The 18,456-nt window shown below is 42.7% G+C and overlaps 1 protein-coding gene across 1 annotated transcript in view; it reads left to right on the forward strand.

Moving 5' to 3' along the window:
- Positions 1 to 16,267: 16,267 nt before the first annotated feature.
- CCDC170 (coiled-coil domain containing 170) overlaps positions 16,268 to 18,456 on the forward strand; it is a 102,157-nt gene continuing 99,968 nt past the window's right edge. The window contains exon 1 of the mRNA XM_047860203.1: positions 16,268 to 16,369. Coding sequence (XP_047716159.1) covers positions 16,286 to 16,369 — 84 coding nt within the window. The 5' untranslated portion in view covers positions 16,268 to 16,285. The remainder of the gene's footprint in view (positions 16,370 to 18,456) is intronic.

Below are 18,456 nucleotides of genomic sequence, written 5' to 3' on the forward strand. Positions count from 1 at the left end.
AAAATAGGGAGGAAAACCAGTTTGTACAGAAGACATTTCTAAAGTGTTGAATCGCATTAGTTGTGCATTCCTTGGGGCACCTCCCCACTGTGGCTTCTTTGTATTTGCCCCACACACGGTTGGTGGAATGAATGACTGATTAATAGGTGATACATTTTAGCATTTGAAATGCTTTTTTGAATATTTATTTATTCTGAGAGAGAGAGAGAGAGTCGGGGAGGGGCAGACAGAGAGGGAGAGAGAGAATCCCAAGCAGGCTCTGTGCTGATAGCAGGCTTGATCCCAAGAACTGTGAGATCATGACCTGAGCTGAAATCAGGAGTCAGATGCTTAACCAACTGAGCCACCCATGTACCCCTTAAATAATTTTTTAAACCTCTGAGTGATGGAGGTCACCAGATTGAAGTCTGAAGGGTGAAATGTTCTGTTAGCCTGATCAATTAGATCATTTAGTACTTGTTGAATGAATAAAGAAGTATATATTATATAATTGGGAGTTTTCCATAAATATATACCTCTTTGAATACTGTTTTATTCCTTCGATATTATATTGTGATCAATTTGCCATTGTTGAAAATTCCTCAAAAATGTGATTTGTAATGGTCACAAACATTTCATCATAGAACTAGATCGTATTCTCTTTTGCTATGTAGATTGTTCAAAATTTTTGCTATTATAAAAGAGGCTGAAATGAACATCTTCAGACAACTAACCCTCATTAAGATTTGCAAGTCTTTGGGGCGCCTGGGTGGCTCAGTCGGTTGGGCGTCCGACTTCAGCTCAGGTCATGATCTCAAGGTTTGTGAGTTTGAGCCCTGTGTTGGGCTCTGTGCAGACAGCTCAGAGCCTGGAGCCTGCTTTGGATTCTGTGTCTTCCTCTCTTTCTGCCCCTCCCCTGGTTGCGTTCTGTTTCTCTCAAAAATAAATAAACATTTAAAAAAATATTTGCAAGTCTTCAGTTACTGCAAATTATTGGAAGCCACTCAATTATTCTTGTCTTGCTAGAAGCGTATTAGACTTGTAGCCCCAAACCCTCAATATTGAGTAATTGCTTGATATGAGAAGGGAAGTCACTTTTTTCCTTACTTTCTTTTTTTAAAGTCATGCCATATATCATGACTTTCAATCCTGCTTAAGTTCAATACAGAGTTTAGGCACAAGGGGGAGATCCTTTAGCATAATGAAGTGGCTGGATTTTCCTTCTATTTAGCAGAGATTTTAGCAAGAACTGGCACAGTATAATTTTCATTGTTGACTGCACACATTCTTGTGGTTTCAACTTCATTCCTTTCTTGGCCAAAATTTTATGTATACATATACTCCTTGCCACAAAATATTATAGTGGTTTATCATAGAAATATCGCAAAGTAGATGAATTTGAAAATAAAATGAATACTCGGGGAAAGTAGAAAAAAAGAAATAGAATTCTGTTAACAATATAGAAAAGTCACACTAGAAAAAAACTTTGTAAGAAAGTAAAAATAATTGCTTTCTGTTCATTTAACCTTTGCTCGAAGGGAAAAAGCACTACCACATTTGTTTCCTTGTTTTGTAAATTTTAATACAGCAAATCAATTTTTACTGTGATTGAGAAAATTTAAGGGAACTAAATATTCCAAATGTACCTTACGTTTGAGAAGATAGGAATGTGGGGCGCCTGGGTGGCTCAGTCGATTGAACATCTGACTTCAGGTCGTGATCTCACAGCTTGTGAGTTCAAGCTCCGCGTCAGGCTCTGTGCTGACAGCTTGGAGCCTGGAGCCTGCTTCAGACTCTGTGCCTCCCTCTCTCTCTGCCCCAACCCACTTGCATTCTGTCTCTGTCTCTCTCAAAAATAAATAAACATTAAAAAAAAATTAATAAAGAAAAAAAGAAGATAGGAATGGGGCATGGTATGCTTTCAGTGTAGAAAATTTTCGAGTGGTGTCCAAGGGGTTCATCAGAAATATCCAGGCGGGGGGGCGCCTGGGTGGCTCAGTCAATCAATGTCTGACTCCTGATTTTGGCTCAGGTCATGACCTCACGGTCTGTGAGTTCGAGCCCCTCATCCGGCTCTGCATTGACAGTATGGAGCCTGCTTGGGATTCTCTCTCCCTTGCTCTCTGCCCTGCCCCCACTTGCTCTCTCTCTCTCTCTCCTCTCTCTCTCTCTCTCTCTCAAAATAAATAAATAAAGTTAAAAAAAAAAAAAAAAGAAAGAAATATCCAGGCGGTCTACAAACGTGGTTGGGAAAAAATGTCATCTTTATTTTCATTAATCCCGAATTGCAATTTAGTATTTCCTTCAGTTTTTTATGTCAGGTTTAAATTTTTTCATGGTTTAATGATCTTTAATGATTTTTAATTGCAGCAATATTGGCAAAAAAAAAAAAGTTTTAGAATGTCTATAATTCAATCTCAAATTTTCAACTCATTTCCTTTCATATTATTCTATATTTAAACAGTTGCAATTATAATGAGCACATTTTTAGGTTTTTACCTGGCTTCCTCAGGTATTTCCTTCCATTTTGTATATAAGACCTGAACTTTAGCAATATTAAGTGTACCTGTACCTTTGTCACCTGTGGAAATCATACATCTTTCCTATTGCACTATAGTTATCTTAAATTATTGTTTCATTATTATGTCAAAAATCAAGACACTTTATCTGGGAAGTTGATGGCACAAAAACAGTTAAGAACACCTGCTCTGATTTTTCTCCTTTCCTTTTCATAAAGCTGGCGGAAGACATAACAGGATTTATTTTTTTTTTAATTTTTTTTAAATTTTTTTTTTTTAATTTATTTTTAAGACAGAGAGAGACAGAACATGAGCAGGGGAGGGTCAGAGAGAGAGGGAGAAGAATCTGGACAGAATCCGAAGTAGGCTCCAGGCTCTGAGCTGTCAGCACAGAGCCCAACGTGGGGCTTGAACTCACGAACTATGAGATCATGATTTGAGCTGAAGTCGGATGCTTAACCGACTGAGCCACCCAGGCTCCCCATAACAGGATTGATTTATTAAATTTTTAAAAAATGTTTATTTTAGAGAGAGAGAGAGACAGAGCAGAGTGTGAGCAGGGGAGGGACAGAGAGAGAGAGAGAGAGAGAGAGAGAGAGAGAATCTGAAGCAGGCTCCAGGCTCTTAGTGTGATGCCAGGCTCGAACTCACGACCTGCAAGATCAGGACCTGAGCCGAAGTCGGACACTTAACCGACTGAGCCACCCAGGCGCCCTGACAGGATTTATTTTTATAGGGTTTGGTTGGTTGGTTTTGGTTTTGTTTTGTTTTGAGCCGAAGAGGAAACACATTATACGGCATTTTTTCTTCCCATCCCAAACTTCACTTAATGCTAATCCTCTACTATCCAGCTTGGTACCTACCAGGGGTCCTTAAAAAAAAATAAAAGAAATGAAAGATGTGACATGTGCACATGGGTTGAGTTGTCCTTAACTTTACTATTAGGAGATTTTTTTAAGAGATGAAAAAGTACTTGGAATGTTTTTTCCTGTTTAGAGCTCTTAAGAGTATTTTATTTTCTTTATGTATTTTAAAGTTTTTATTTATTAATTAGAGAGAGAGAGACAGCTGACGGGGAACGGAGAGAGGGAGAGAGAGAGAGAGAGAGAGAGAGAGAGAGAGAGAGAGAGAATCCCAAGCAGGCTCCACACCATCTGCACAAAGCCCAATGCAGGGCTTGAACTCATAAACTGTGAGATCATAACCTGGGCTGAAATTGAGGGTCAGATGCTTAACCGACTGAGCCACCCAGAACTCTTAAAAATATTTTAAAGATCCTGACAATCAGAAGTCAGAAAGCCATTTAAAGTATAAAGCAAGAAGTAAAATTCAACACAATTTCTTTTACATGTGTTTTCAACTTTATAATTATTGACAGTCAGTGAATATGAAGTATATATAGATGTGCTATAATCAGAATACATATCATTTGTGGAGTACTATGTTCCAGGCTCAGTATTAAGTGCTTTACTCATAATGTGGAATGACATCCTCCTAAAAATCCTGGAGGCAAATATTTGTATTCCATTATACATACGGGAGCACTGAGTCTCAGTGATTTCAAGTAACTGGGCACAAGGCCAGTTAACTAGTTAATGCTAGAGCCAAAGTTAAACTCCAATCTGCTAAACTCCAAAACTCAAGTTATGGCTTTAAAAAAAATTTTTTTTTGTTTATGAATTTATTTTGAGAGAGACAGAGACAGTGCTAGTGGGGGAGGGTTAGAGAGAGAGGGAGACAGAGAATCGCAAGCAGGCTCCATGCTGCCAGTGCAGAGCCAGATGCGGGGCTCGAACCCAAGAAACCGTGATATCACGACCTGAGCCAAAACCAAGAGTCAGACGCTTAACTGACTGAGCCACCCAGTCGCCCCAATTTATGGCTTTTATTGAATTTATTATTCCTTTAGCATAATTAATTAGCACGTAATTAATTTTTTTAAAAAATGAGTAAATATACTATCATTGGAAATTTGAGTCACGCGATTATGCCCATCATAAGTCATACTACAAATGATTAGTATGTTGAAGGCTTAGTAGAAGTAGAAAAAAACCTGAGCTCTAAATATCAATGATAACGTTTTAGAATAATGATCAGGAATGGGCGGGGCAGAAATAGGGATTGTTTTTCTGTATCATTACATTTTGTACCGTTGGACACATACGAACTCGTGGAACAGGCTGCACATCACACTGGGAGAGTGAGCCGTCTCTAAGAATTTGGTGCAAAGGGCTGAGCATCAGCAGATCCAGCAATGAAATGGAAGCCTCTCATCTTTCAGGCCACCAACCAGCTGAAAACAAGTGGGGAGTTATTTTGAAGGGAAATTATTTTTGTGAACAGATGGAAGTGATTTCACAAGAATGCACTGGCTCGTTCTTCCAACCAGAGGGATGATATAAAAATGGTTTTGCTATCTTGGTGGAATCCCAAATCTGTTCAAATCAATGATCTCAATTCTTGCCTTGTCTTCCATAGCAAATGAAATGAGGCTCACTTTTATATTAATCTGTAAAAGTAGGCCTTAATTCTATACTTCTGTTTCCTTTCCCATCAGTTCCTAAACAGAAAGGGATTTGAATTTCTGAAACCCCAGTAATGGTGATCTTAGAGAAGATCCATCACTACCTTCCATTACTGAGGTGGGTTCTTGTTCAAAGCCTTGGTAACTGGGGCAAGGAAACTGAATGCCTGTCCCAACTCGGTCACTAATTAACCATGTGGTTTCCAGTTAGGTGTTCGATTATTCTGCTACTTAATGTTACAGATAGATTGATAGAGATATAATTGGATATGTTGGTTAGAACCGAAGGATGTGATTTATTTTCGGTTACAACAATTGAAAATATTCCATAATTGTAGACTGTAGATACTACAGACAGAAATTCTTCATGGAATGGAGAAATATTTTATTATATTGAGGAGCCTGGCTTCCCAACAGGACTCCAAGGGTAATATCCGGAGGGTGTTATGTTAAGTGGAATAAGTCACACTGAGAATGGTAAATACCATGCAGATCACTCATATGTAGAATCTAAAAAACAAAACAAATGAACAAACAAACAAAGAGCAGAATCAGACCTATGAACACAGAGAGCACACTGATGGTTGCCAGAGGGAAGAGTGGTGGGGGGATGGGGAAAAGGGGTGAAGGGGAGTGGGAGGTACAGGCTTCCAGTTATGGAATGAATAAGTCATGGGAATAAAAGGCACAGTATAGAAAAAAAAAAGAGGCTTATGGAAAGAGAGAACCCTCTTCTTCCTCTGGAGGTTTTCATGTCCTAATGTGATACTATATTTGCTCCATTTTACACATGCATTAAGACTCTGAGAGAATAAGAAACTCCAACGGCAGCAACAGAACCTGTACATGAACAAGATCGAAAGGGCCCAAACCCATATTTTTTGCCACCACTTACATTGCCTCCCATAATAATATTCTATCACGCATTTTGCAAAGCACTTTGTACTTTACAGAAGAATTCACATACTATGTGGTGTCGTCACAAGAGCACTCTGAGAGGTTATTATTACCTTAACTTGATCTGTGGGGCAACAGAGGCTCAACAAGGTCCTCAGAGCTGGTCAGTGGTTAGATTGGGGCTTGAATCCCAAATCTGCCAGTTCTCTGACCTTTCTATGGTCCCATAAATTCTTTACGACCAATAGTAAGAGCTTAGAGATCAGAAACCCAGATCTAAAAAGTTAGGTTTTGTCCTTGTGACTACTGGTCCTTCTCAACTGGTGACTCAACTAGTCCTTCTAGGAGTTCTTAGGGGTTCTGTGGAGATACTTTGGGGGTTTGGGGTGGTGTGTAAGATGGAAAGCATGGGGTGTCAACTGGGTGACCAGGGGAATCTCCAAATTAGTCTCTTCTGCATACTGGGCTCCTGAGAAAGACTGCATCTGACAAGGATTCATTGGCTTTAAAAGGAGAAAGGCTTGGAAACCACCGCTGTAGGTGATAGGGAGCCACTGAAAGTGTTTCTGAGGAGGGAAGTGGTAAAAGTCATGTTCTAGAAAGATCAATCTGGCAGTTTTGTTGCAAAAGACCTTCATCGTGGAGAGTCCAGTACAGACAGACTTAGCAAGGAGGGGATAGAAACAGGAGAGGTTATAGGAGGGGTTATAGCAGGGGGCCGGAGAATCATAGCAAGAGATGGGGGAGAGCAAAAACTCAACTTTTCTGGATCTTAGGACACACAGGACTAAAAAGTATTTTTCTTACATATCTATATTTTATTTATTTTTTAATTTTTTAATGTTTATTTTAATATTTTTAATGTTTATTTATTTTTGAAAGAGAGATGGAATGCCAGCAGGGGAGTGGCAGAAAGAGAGAGGGAAACAGAATCCGAAGCAGGCTCCAGGCTCTGAGCCATCGGCACAGAGCCCGATGTAGGGCTTGAACTCACAAACCGCGAGATCATGACCTGAGACGAAGTTGGATGCTTAACTGACCGAGCCAGCCACTCAGGCGCCCCCATTTTATTTATTTTTGAGAAAGAGAGAGAGAGAGAGATGGACAGACTGACAGAAAGCGAGCATGAGTGGGGGAGGAGCAGAGAGAAAGGAAGACACAGAATCCGAAGCAGGCTCCGAGCTGTCAGCACAGAGCCCGACGTGGGGCTGACTCACGAACCATGAGATCATGACCTAAACTGAAGTCAGACACTTTGAGCCACCCAGGCGCTTCTATATTTTATTTTATTTTTTTCCTGTTTTCTTTTGGAGTTCAATTCTATGAATTTCATCACATGTATAGATTATTGACCAACGTTATAGTCAGGATACAGATCAGTTCTGTTACCCTCTAAAATTCCCCCCACTGCTATTCTTTTATAGAGTCGCCTCTATCCCCACCCATAACTTCTGGCATCACAGATCTTGTTCTTTGCCCTTAAAGTTTTGTCCTTTTGAGAATGTCATATAAATGGAATCATACAATACAGGCATTTTGAGATTGGTGTCTTTCCCTCCATGTAATGCCTTTGAGAATCATCTGTGTTGCCGCATCAACATCCAGGAGACTCAGACGGGAAAGAAGGCTGCAAAAGGGCAACAGGGCTTGCTAATGTTGGAGTCTGAATGTTTTTGAGCTGAAAAGAGTAATATTCAGGTGCTATATACTCTCTGGGGTATTTATTTATTCGTTTATAGAATTATTTACTGAGCAACAAATACATGATATGTACTGTTTCAGGTGTTGGGGATGTAGTAATGAGCAAAATAAAAATTCCATCCTCAAGTGGCTTATATCCGGTGAGGGCAAACAAACAAGTTTATTTGCGATTTAATGTGAGGAAGCGATATACTCTGGGTAGCGGGGTAGAAGGAGAAGAGACTATTTAAGACAGGATTGAATGGTCAGGGGAAGTCCCGGGACCAGGTCAGCTCTGACCATAGAGGTCTCAAGAGAATGTGTGCAGGCTGGATTGGGAGGCTGGGAGAAACTGAGGCAAAGGAGTCCTGCAATCTGGGCCTGAACTAGGCGGATGGCAGTGAAAAATGGAAGGAAGATGAATGTTAAAAAATAGTTTGGGGCGCCTGGGTGGCGCAGTCGGTTAAGCATCCGACTTCAGCCAGGTCACGATCTCGCGGTCCGTGAGTTCGAGCCCCGCGTCAGGCTCTGGGCTGATGGCTCAGAGCCTGGAGCCTGTTTCCGATTCTGTGTCTCCCTCTCTCTCTGCCCCTCCCCCGTTCATGCTCTGTCTCTCTCTGTCCCCCCAAAAAATAAATAAACGTTGAAAAAAAAATTTAAAAAATAGTTTAAAGGAAAATGGAATGTATTAGGTAAGACATTACGTAGGTTGAAAATTGAAATAATTTCCAGACGTGCAGATAAACTGGTACAAGGCAAAGCAATTGTTACAAGTTATAAGAGAAACTAAGGATGTTTAGTGTGACCGTACCTAGTAGTTTGTGATTGAATTAATGTAAAGTGTGGCTTTTAAACTATGCTCCTAAGTGCCCCTGGGGTTTTGTTGTTTCCAGGGGCACCAGGAGCAGTTTGGGGCTGGAGCCACATACTCAATTGTACTTCAACCAGAGCAGTGCCAGGATGATCTGTTTTGTATATTTTCTTCCCTGTGAATTTCACTGAAGTGTTACACAGAAAAAAAGAAGGGGGGGGGGTTACTTTGTGGGAAACCATCCATTCAAAACCTTCTTATTCGATGAATGAAGAGCCTCCACCTGAGACAGAAGCTATTCTGGCCCTAGCTACAGGGGGCATGGCGGGCAAGGCAGATGGGGTGAGAACTGAACAGCTATTTCTATTACAGATTGGTTAAAAAAAATATTTCCCTCAAATAATTTTATCTCTCCATGTTTTTTTCTAACTATATCTATACTTACAGGTTTAATTTTACTCACCATGCAGATGTTTTATCTTTTACTTAAAAAAAAAATAAATATGAGAGGCGCCTGGGTGGCTCAGTCGGTTATGCATCTGGGTTTTGACTTAGGTCATGACCTCACGGTTTCGTGAGTTCAAGCCCCATGTTGGGCTCTGTGCTGATGGTGTAGAGCCTGCTTGGGATTATCTCTCTTCTTCCTCTCTCTCTGCCTCTCCCCGGCTCATGCTGTCTCTGTATCTAAATGAGGAAACTTAGGGGCGCCTGGGTGGCTCGGTCGGTTAAGCGTCTGACTTCAGCTCAGGTCATGATCTCGTGGTCCGTGAGTTCGAGCCCCGCGTCGGGCTCCGTGCTGACTGCTCAGCCTGGAGCCTGTTTCCGATTCTGTGTCTCCCTCTCTCTCTGCCCCTCCCCTGTTCATGCTTTGTCTCTCTCTATCTCAAAAATAAATAAACGTTAAAAAAAAAATAATAAAAAAAATAAGTAAACTTAAAAAATACATAAAAAATAAATATGAATTCATAATACAACTCCTTTCATAAATTTCTAACATTCTCCGACATAGTTCAACAGGATGACACATCTCTTTGTTTTAGTTTTCTGTGCTTTAAAAAGGACACATTGTATAGTTAAGGTGATGCTAGGTGATGTTGAAGCTCAGTGGTTTAACAGAATAGAATGTACTCTTAGGAAATCCAGTTGCCCAGGATGCGTGTGTGTGGGAAGTAAGGGCGTTTTCTGCTCTATGCAGATATTCAGGGGTCCAGGCTGTTGGAGGCTGTACCACCTTCAATATGTGGAGGTCATCCTGGAATCAGGGTCTAGCCAGAAGACAGGAGAAGAGAGGGCACATGGAATCACTCCCGAGCTTTTTAGAGCAGACACGGAAGCCACACGCTTCTCCAGCCACAAACCAAAGGCCGTGCCTACCCAGGCTCGGTGAATAGCTTACCAGTCTCCGACACGTGTATGATTGCGATGTCAAAGCTGGAAAACACAAGCTTGGGCCTTGGATTTGGTTTTGCTTTGGGGCAAGTCAGGCTACATTGATGTCGGAGTTTCTGTGACTACGTGTGAACACTGCAGTGTCTAACGACGGATTCAGGGAGCTGAAGCCTGATGTGCTGAATTAGAAAAGTCTTACTTTTTCTCATTTTATCTTGTGGAGTTGGATGCAGCTCCCCAGTGAAGTCTTTCTCTGGCTATCACCAGGTCCCTCTACAACTCCAGCTATGACTTGCCACGTTTTCAATATCGCTCAGTGACTGGTTTTGTCTGTGGTTGTGTTTTTTTTTTTTTTTCTCCTCTTTTCCATATCTTACGGTTCCTCATTAATCTGAAAGTCCTTGAGGTTAGACTTAAATACCTTTTCCTCTCTCTCTTTTTTTTTTTTTTTTCCTTTTCCTCTCTTTTTAACTCACTGTACCTCCTGGTCACTGCTCTGTATGGCGCCGGTAATAAGTAATTGTGGCTGATTGATCCAATGAAATAAAGACAGTTTATCCTCATAAATCAGTGTTTTGTATCAACGATGAAGCTTTGAGGAACAACCTCAAGAGACATCTGTCCTTGGGAAGGCTGAGGCATTCATTAAAAAAAAAAAAAATGGTTAGCTGAGTGCTCAACTTTCTGTATCTTTCTTCCTTCTCTTTCTCTTTTATTAGAGGAAGCTTTATAGACCAAGGACATTTATGACTAGCAATGCAAGCTTATAAAGAGGTTATTTTCAACTGAGGCTAAGTCTCTGAACTCAGCAGAAGATAAAAATCTCTTTTCAAAAATTAGGCTACTTTATTTTTATGATATTGTTGAGACGAGTAGATGAGGATCGCTTTATATATTATAGTTTTAATATATATCATATGAACATAGTTGGCTAAATCTCAATTGCTAATAAAATGTAGCCTGGTCTGAATCAGAAAAATCATCAAAATGGTTTTGACTATTTTTGTGAAAACCTCAGCAAAAGCCAGAACCAATCCTGACAAGCCAGAGCAGAGCATATGAGAAACTTTTCACCCTCAACTTTTACAAATATCTTATTAACAAGAATTATTTGTTGTTTTTTGAAAGAAAGTTGGCATTATTTTAAAAGAAATTTAAAGCGTGTCTAAAATAGGGTCAGGAAAATCCCACACTCCCCACCCAAAGCCATAAGAGTTTCCAAAATAACAAAGACATTTTAAAGATCTAGAAGAAGCTGGGGTTTTGCTTAATTTAGAAACCACATTTGCTTTTAAAAGTTGATTTAATGGAATGTTTGGCAAATTATCATATTTTTTGGTGGAATTTTTAACATTCGTCCTTCAAGACCCATTGGTCCAACTCGTGGGAGCAAAAGGATCCTGAAGAACTGCGTTCATTTCTTTTTCATTGCTGTTTTAGAGTATACTGTGACATGAGGCTCCTGTTTCTGGAACATTCCTGACATGTCCTGTGAATGGATGGGGAGACTGTAGCCACAGGTTTGCAGGCTTGGGGCATGGAAGCGGGATCTTCTAAAACTCAAAATCTCATTTATTAATTTCGGTGAGAAACTAAGTATCGAGTGGACAAGACAGTATTAACATTTGAGGTCCACTGCCTTTCCCCTGATTTCCCATTGTACAATAACCTCTATTGTGATTACCACATTCCTTCTTTATATATGTTAATGTATTCAGTTAGAGTTCTGTCTTGGCTGGGGAAATAGTGTCCTTATAAAGTGTCTTGCATATCTCCGTTTTGTTTAATCCAGTGAAGCCAACTGATTCCTAAGTTCTTGGGGATAAGGCACGTCTCTTGCTTCCAGCTGCCCCCTACAAACTTTCTGAATCCGTTATTTTCTCAAAGGAAAGAAAATGTTTTAAGAATTTGTTTGTATATATGGGGTAGTTAAAAAAAATGATTTTTTAAATATAATTTATTGTCAAATTGGTTTCCATACCCAGTGCTCATTTTTAAGACTGTGATCTTCCAAAGTTCTAAGCCATTTAGAATGAGAGTAAGCCAAGATTTCATCTCAGGCAGCCTGGCTTCAGTGGCCGTTCACTTGACGTCTGTTTGAGGGCCTCAAAGTCCAGAGATAAACCCAAGGACTTTTACTATTTTTATAAAAGGAAAAGATCTCTCACACAAGTGTATATTTTGCTGGTGCTTCCCCCCCCCCCCCGCCCCCCAGCAAAGTTTATACTTTGCTGGTTCTTTCTAGTTCTCGGAGAACTAGATTTCATTTATAATCTGATTTCACTTAAGGGTGAACCCACTGATTGCCAACTTTGTTAAAGCAGGGGAAATGCTTGACCCTACAACATTTTCACTTGGTAGTCTATTATTTCCAGCTCCCAAGGAGGGGCTGGCTTTTTGTCTGACCCAACTACATGGATCAGTTCTAATTCTTCAGTGATACCTCTGCTAAAGTGATAATACAGCAGTGATATCCTTTCCATACTGTTAACCTCTCTTTTACAGATTAGCTTGCTGTGTAACAGCCAAAATATTTTTGTAACCATTATCGCTCCATTTTTCTTTGGAGAATTTCATAATTTCTTAATCTGATGCTTTTGACTAACACTGGTTGTTTGCATGTTTCCTTCAGTTGTTTAGGAAAATATTTAAATCAGATAATACTCGTTTAAAACAAGCTTTAGACAACTAACATGTTATAGGAGTGGTTTCCGTGACAGGTTTCTAAATACAAGTCGAAAGCCCCCAAATTTATTGTCATATTACAAATTTTGCCATGAGAAACACGTAGACCTTGTGAGACAAACGAGCAAACAAAGAAAAGGAGAGACCAGAGCAATAAACGTGTGACATCACAAGGGAATAAGACCTCAAGTGCTGGAGAGAGGGTTTTTTTTTTTGTGTGTCATGTTTTATTTATTTTTGAGACAGAGAGACAGAGCGTGGCAGGAGGAGGGGCAGAGAGAGGGAGACACAGAATCTGAAGCAGGCTCCAGGCTCTGAGCTGTCAGCCCAGAGCCCGACGCGGGACTCGAACCCACAGACCCTGAGATTGTAACCTGAGCAAAGTTGGAGGCTTAATTGACCGAGCCACCCGGGCGCCTGATAGATAGTTCTGCATTTTCCCAGAGCTCCTTAGGAGGCATTTTTATCTCGTCTCAGAGTTCGTGTTTATTTAACATATACCTTAGCGTGCCAGGTTTATAAACACATTTCAGGATAAAATTTAACATTATAGCAGAATGAGCTGGAGATTCTGGTTTATGCTGGATGTGCCCAGGACTGCCTGTTCCCAAACTGCAAAATATTTGCCTTCCCCTATCAGAACCGCGGACTAAATGTGTCCCAAGCCGAACTCTCCTCCTCTCTCCTCTGCTTTATCTCCTTGCAGCCTCTCAGGCCTCACTCCACTTCCAGTCCGGCTGGGTGCTCAGACTCCAGATCGTCCCTCTCTTCCTCACCTCCACCCCCATTCCTACCAGAGCCAAATCTCAGGGGGTCCCCAACAGCCCATCCTGAAGACCTCCTCGCCCTGCCTCCACCTCCTCCAATGCATCCCGCCTACTGTTGTACCGTTGTCTTCCTCTGGGTGCAACTTCCTAACAGTGCTCTTCCAAAACTTGAGCAGCAGAAGAGTTCCTAGACACCACGGCCCAAATTCAGCCTGGCATTGAATCTGGAAGAAGCATTTCCAGGAGGTGTACTAGGTCACACAGCTGGTAGCTTTCTGCCTCTGTTGTTGTTATAAAGGAAAGCAGAAGTCTGTACCGAGGTATGATGGATCATAATATACTATCCACACATGCAGTTTCGTGAGAAATCTAGGCTGGAACTTGCTTTGTTCATCCTTATCTCCCTCCCTTGCTTAATTACACTGTCATCATGCCCAGAGTCCCCCCACCGCCAGCTTGCATGTCCTACGGCATTGCGCCAGCTGGTCCCAAATTGTGGTCCTTTCCACAGTCCAGCTCAGGCCTCCCTCTAGACTCAGTCCTCCCTCTCAACCCTCAAAGGACACATCATCAGATGTTGCCTTGAAGAGTCCCTGGACTCATGTCTTGACATGCCAGAAAGTTCAAAGGCATCCGGACAGGGGCCAGCCCAGCACTTCTCCTGCTCCCACTTACACGGAAGTGCATTGCTGTTACTCACAGAAAAAAAATTTTTAACGCTGATTAAAATGTTTTCATTGTGTGTATTTGTTTTTTTCCCAGCTTTAGTGTAATTGACAAATACAATTGTAGGATACACAAAGTGTGTATAGTGGTGATGTATATATGCATCGTGAAAGGATTCCTCCCATCTAGTCAGTTAATGCATCCATCACCAATACTGACTTTTTTTTTTTAAAATTTTTTTTTCAACGTTTATTTATTTTTTGGGGGGACAGAGAGAGACAGAGCATGAACGGGGGAGGGGCAGAGAGAGAGGGAGACACAGAATCGGAAACAGGCTCCAGGCTCCGAGCCATCAGCCCAGAGCCCGATGCGGGGCTCGAACTCACGGACTGCGAGATCGTGACCTGGCTGAAGTCGGACGCTTAACCGACTGCGCCACCCAGGCGCCCCCTGACTTTTTTTTTAAAGACTTTTATTTTAAGTAATCTTTACACCCAATGTAGGGCTTGAACCTGCAACCCCAAGGTCGAGACTCACACACTCTACCAACTGAGCCAGCCAGGCACCCTAACCAATGCTGACTTTTGAAAAGACTGTGGGAATTCAATCTTTTCATATCTTATGTTGTCATGAAGAAGAGTTACAAGGTTGACCACTGTGACCAGAATTAGACTTCATAAAATTGAATTCTGGAACAACTGGATGCTGGAGTTAATAGAGAAGGGACTTCCTCGGCTTGGTTCTCTGCCAGGTGACTTGGGGTTTCATCAACTATGTGTTTCCTCGGGCAGTGTATTTTTATTGAAAATTTAAGAACTGTGTAGCGATTCCACTGCAAGGAGAAACTGCACCTTGAAAACACGGTTATTACAAATTATACTATTATATTTTTATTTTTATTCAGAGAGAGAGAGCAAGCAGCAGAGAGGGGCAGAAGGAGAGAGAGAATCTTAAGCAGGTGGCAGGCTCAGTGTGGAGCTGGAGGGGTGGGGGGCTCTATGCCACAAACCTGGGATCATGACCTGAGCAGAAATCAAGAGTCGGATGCTCAACTGACTGAGCCACCCAGACTCCCACAAATTATACTATTAATAGATTTCTGAAAGCCTCAGTTTCCCTTAAGGATTTTTTTTTTTTTTAATGGTGCTCAAGTGAAAGCCTTTTAAGTGATTATGGATTGGATGGGTGGCAAGGCTAACTGTAAAATCAAAAGCCATTGTCAAGGCCAAGAAATCCTCAGCCAATAATGGATGCATGCGGGATAACTGGATGGAATCCCAGAAGAGGTCCTATCTCTCTGATTTTATTTCATTTTAGAACAGCACAGAGGTCCGCCGAGGGCTTTCAAGTGAGGTGAGCGGGGCTCCATTTTTAAGCTCTGCTGCAAAGAGTGGAACCTTCCGCAGGATGCTCCCTTCTCTGTGCTTTAGGCCTGTGGTCTGGGGTCTGATCCTCATTCTGCCCCTGACCAGCTAGCTGTATACGCGTGAACAAGTTCTTTCATTTCCTTGTGATCGTTTCCTCATCTTAACACTGGATCATTCTAATGTCCACTTCATAATCTTGTTTTATTCGAGGAGATTTTTACCTCGAAAACACTTAGAATAGCTCTTGTAAGAACACTTCGGTGTTTCATAACTAGAAGTTATGGCTGTTACTAATACTAATATTACTATTACTTACAGTTTCCTGCGGGGTTGTTGAGAAGGTTAAATGCAAGCACACTCACCAGGACGGGCTACTTACTTTGCAGAAACCAGTACAAAATGAAAATACAGGGGCCTGTGTTCCAAAATCGTTAAGAAGTCCAAGGCTGGAACAGCCAAACATTCAACCAAGCACGGGACCCTGCTGAGCATAGGGCCTGTACAAGCTCACAGGCTGCACGCCCCGGAAGCCGGCCTTGAAAGGAGCACAGCGTCTGCACACAGCAGGTGCTACATAAACGCTCTTCACCTTTGTGTCAGCATCCTCCTACACCTCCGGCGCGCCAGCGCCGTAACGTTGACCATACCACTGACCACTCGTTGTCACTTGTGCCTGCCCGGCAGAAGGACAAGACCTGGAATCACGCCCGTGGGGCAGCCCCACGGCGAAGACCCGGGACCCCCAGCCTTTTGGCGAGTGTCTGCCGCTCAACCAAGCCTAGGCCAGACGGGACCGCCAGGGCCTCGGAGGCCGCCGCAGGACGCAGTCCGCAGGATCTGGGTCTGTCCCGCGGCCCCGAGCCGCATCTCCGAGGCCGCAGCCCCGCCCGCCGCCAGGGCCGGCGAGCGCCGCGGGCCCTCGTTTGCTAGTTGCCCGAGGAGACGCGCGCGCACGCGCACCCGCACCCTGCGCTCCGCGTCGCCTGCGCTCCGAGCGCGCCATGAGCCGCGGCCGCTCCTCCGGCTCCAGGCGCCTGGATCCGGCCGGCCACGCCGCCCGCAGCGCCTCGTCGCCCGCGCCCGAGGTACGGTCCCAGCCCGCCGGCCGCGCGCGGGGGTGGCCCCAGGCGGCCTCCCCGAACGCCGCGGAGCACCCGGGGGTGAGCGGCCGCGGGGCGCCCAGGCGCTCACATTTGCAAACTTCTTCCCAGGGCGTGGGTGCATCGTGGAGGGTCTGGCCCCGCCTTGGAAGTGGACTGCAACTGCCCGCGGCTGGCTGGGTAATTTTAGGAAGTTATGGGCGGGTCGTGAGTTTGTGAAGCGCGTCTGAGCTTTAGGTGGTACCAGTTTGCTTCTCTGTGTTTAAACGGGTGAAATTCTAAAGACCGCTCCTGTCGACCCTCCCCGACCGCCGCCCTCTTCGTTCATTTAACTTCCACTGCTTGCCTAGTGAGAAGTGATTCAGAGCAGTTTCTTCAAGCTCTGGTGTGGTAGAATTAATGACGGTCCTGAGCAACGTTGTTGGCCTTTTCGTTGCTAATCACCCTGTAAACAACCATTAAGTCGTCCTTGGATCTCTGTATTCAATTACTCTCAGGAGGTACTTAAGCACCGGGGACTTTGGGGCATCAGATGTGCAGTAACGCACGCACAAACGCGTACACACACTAAGTTAGGGCTGGCTCAGCCCGGGTTATCTCCTTTCACCTGGCATTAGGGTCATAGTGTGTTAGGCATAGGTGTTAGGCATAGTGTGTTAGGGGTGTTGCCAGGGACGGGGGAGGCATTGTGTTCCGCTGAATTGCTAACCTGAGAGTTGTCCTCAGCCTCACCCTACTGACCACAGAAATTCCTCTGGCGGGGGCACTCTTAGATTCAAAAATGGGGTGGATTCTCAAACATGTTATAGGAATTCTTCTAATACTCAGCACCTTTGAATGCTGCTTTACATCTGACCTATATTTCGATTTCTCTGATTCTTGGCTTCTTGTGGAAAATCAGTAACGTATTGTACAAATAAAACTGATTTTTTTCCACTTGACATTTTATCCCAATATGGTATCCTCTGTGAATTAAGTATGTTAGTCCGTGCATAAGTATGTAGCCTTTTTTAAATTATTATTATTTATATTTGTTTGGAAAAACGATTGAAAGTACGTTATAGACGTTATGGCCCTTCATCCCTGAATATTCTAGTAGGTATCTCCTAAGAGAAACACATTCTCTGACCAAAATACATTGATCATATTCAGGGTGTTTGACATTGCTACAGTAATTTTATCTAATATATGCTATCTACAAAAATTTTGCCAATTGTCCCAATAATGCCATTTATTGCAGCATACTTTTTCATTATCATGCATTGTATTTAGTTATGTGTCTTTAGTCTCTGTAAACCTTGAATAGTTCCCCAGTCTTTTTGGCTTTGATGACACTGATATATATTTTTTTAAATTTTCTTTTAATGTTTATTTATTTTTGAGACAGAGAGAGACAGAGCATGAACAGGGGAAGGTCAGAGAGAGAGGGAGACACAGAATCTGAAGCAGGCTCCAGGCTCTGAGCTGTCAGCACAGAGCCCGATGCGGGGCTCAAACTCACGGACCGTGAGATCATGACCTGAGCCGAAGTCAGACGCTTAACTGACTGAGCCACCCAGGCGCCCCTGATGACACTGATATTTTTACAGAGTCTAGGTCACTTGTCTTGTAGAAAAAGTTTGTCTGATTGTTTTTCATTAGATTTTTGGTAGAAGAACTCTAAAGTGATGTGTTTCAGTGCATCACACCGGGAGGTACATGAGGTCACTTCGTCCCACTTTCGGTGGTCCTGATTGGTGGTGTTTGCCACAGTTTTCCACTGTAAAAGTGAAAACAACAAAAGCTTTAGCAATAAATAAGTGATCATATTGCATAGTCTTGGTTCGTATTGAGATTTTAAGGATAAATTTATCTGCCTACACAAAAGAATATTTTTACCAAGCCTTTTATTTTTTTTATTTTTATTAAAAAAAATTTTTTTTTTCAACGTTTATTTATTTTTGGGACAGAGAGAGACAGAGCATGGACGGGGGAGGGGCAGAGAGAGAGGGAGACACAGAATCGGAAACAGGCTCCAGGCTCTGAGCCATCAGCCCAGAGCCTGACGCGGGGCTCGAACTCACGGACCGCGA

Source organism: Prionailurus viverrinus, chromosome B2 (genome assembly GCF_022837055.1).
Source record: "Prionailurus viverrinus isolate Anna chromosome B2, UM_Priviv_1.0, whole genome shotgun sequence".
Lineage (NCBI taxonomy): Eukaryota > Metazoa > Chordata > Mammalia > Carnivora > Felidae > Prionailurus > Prionailurus viverrinus.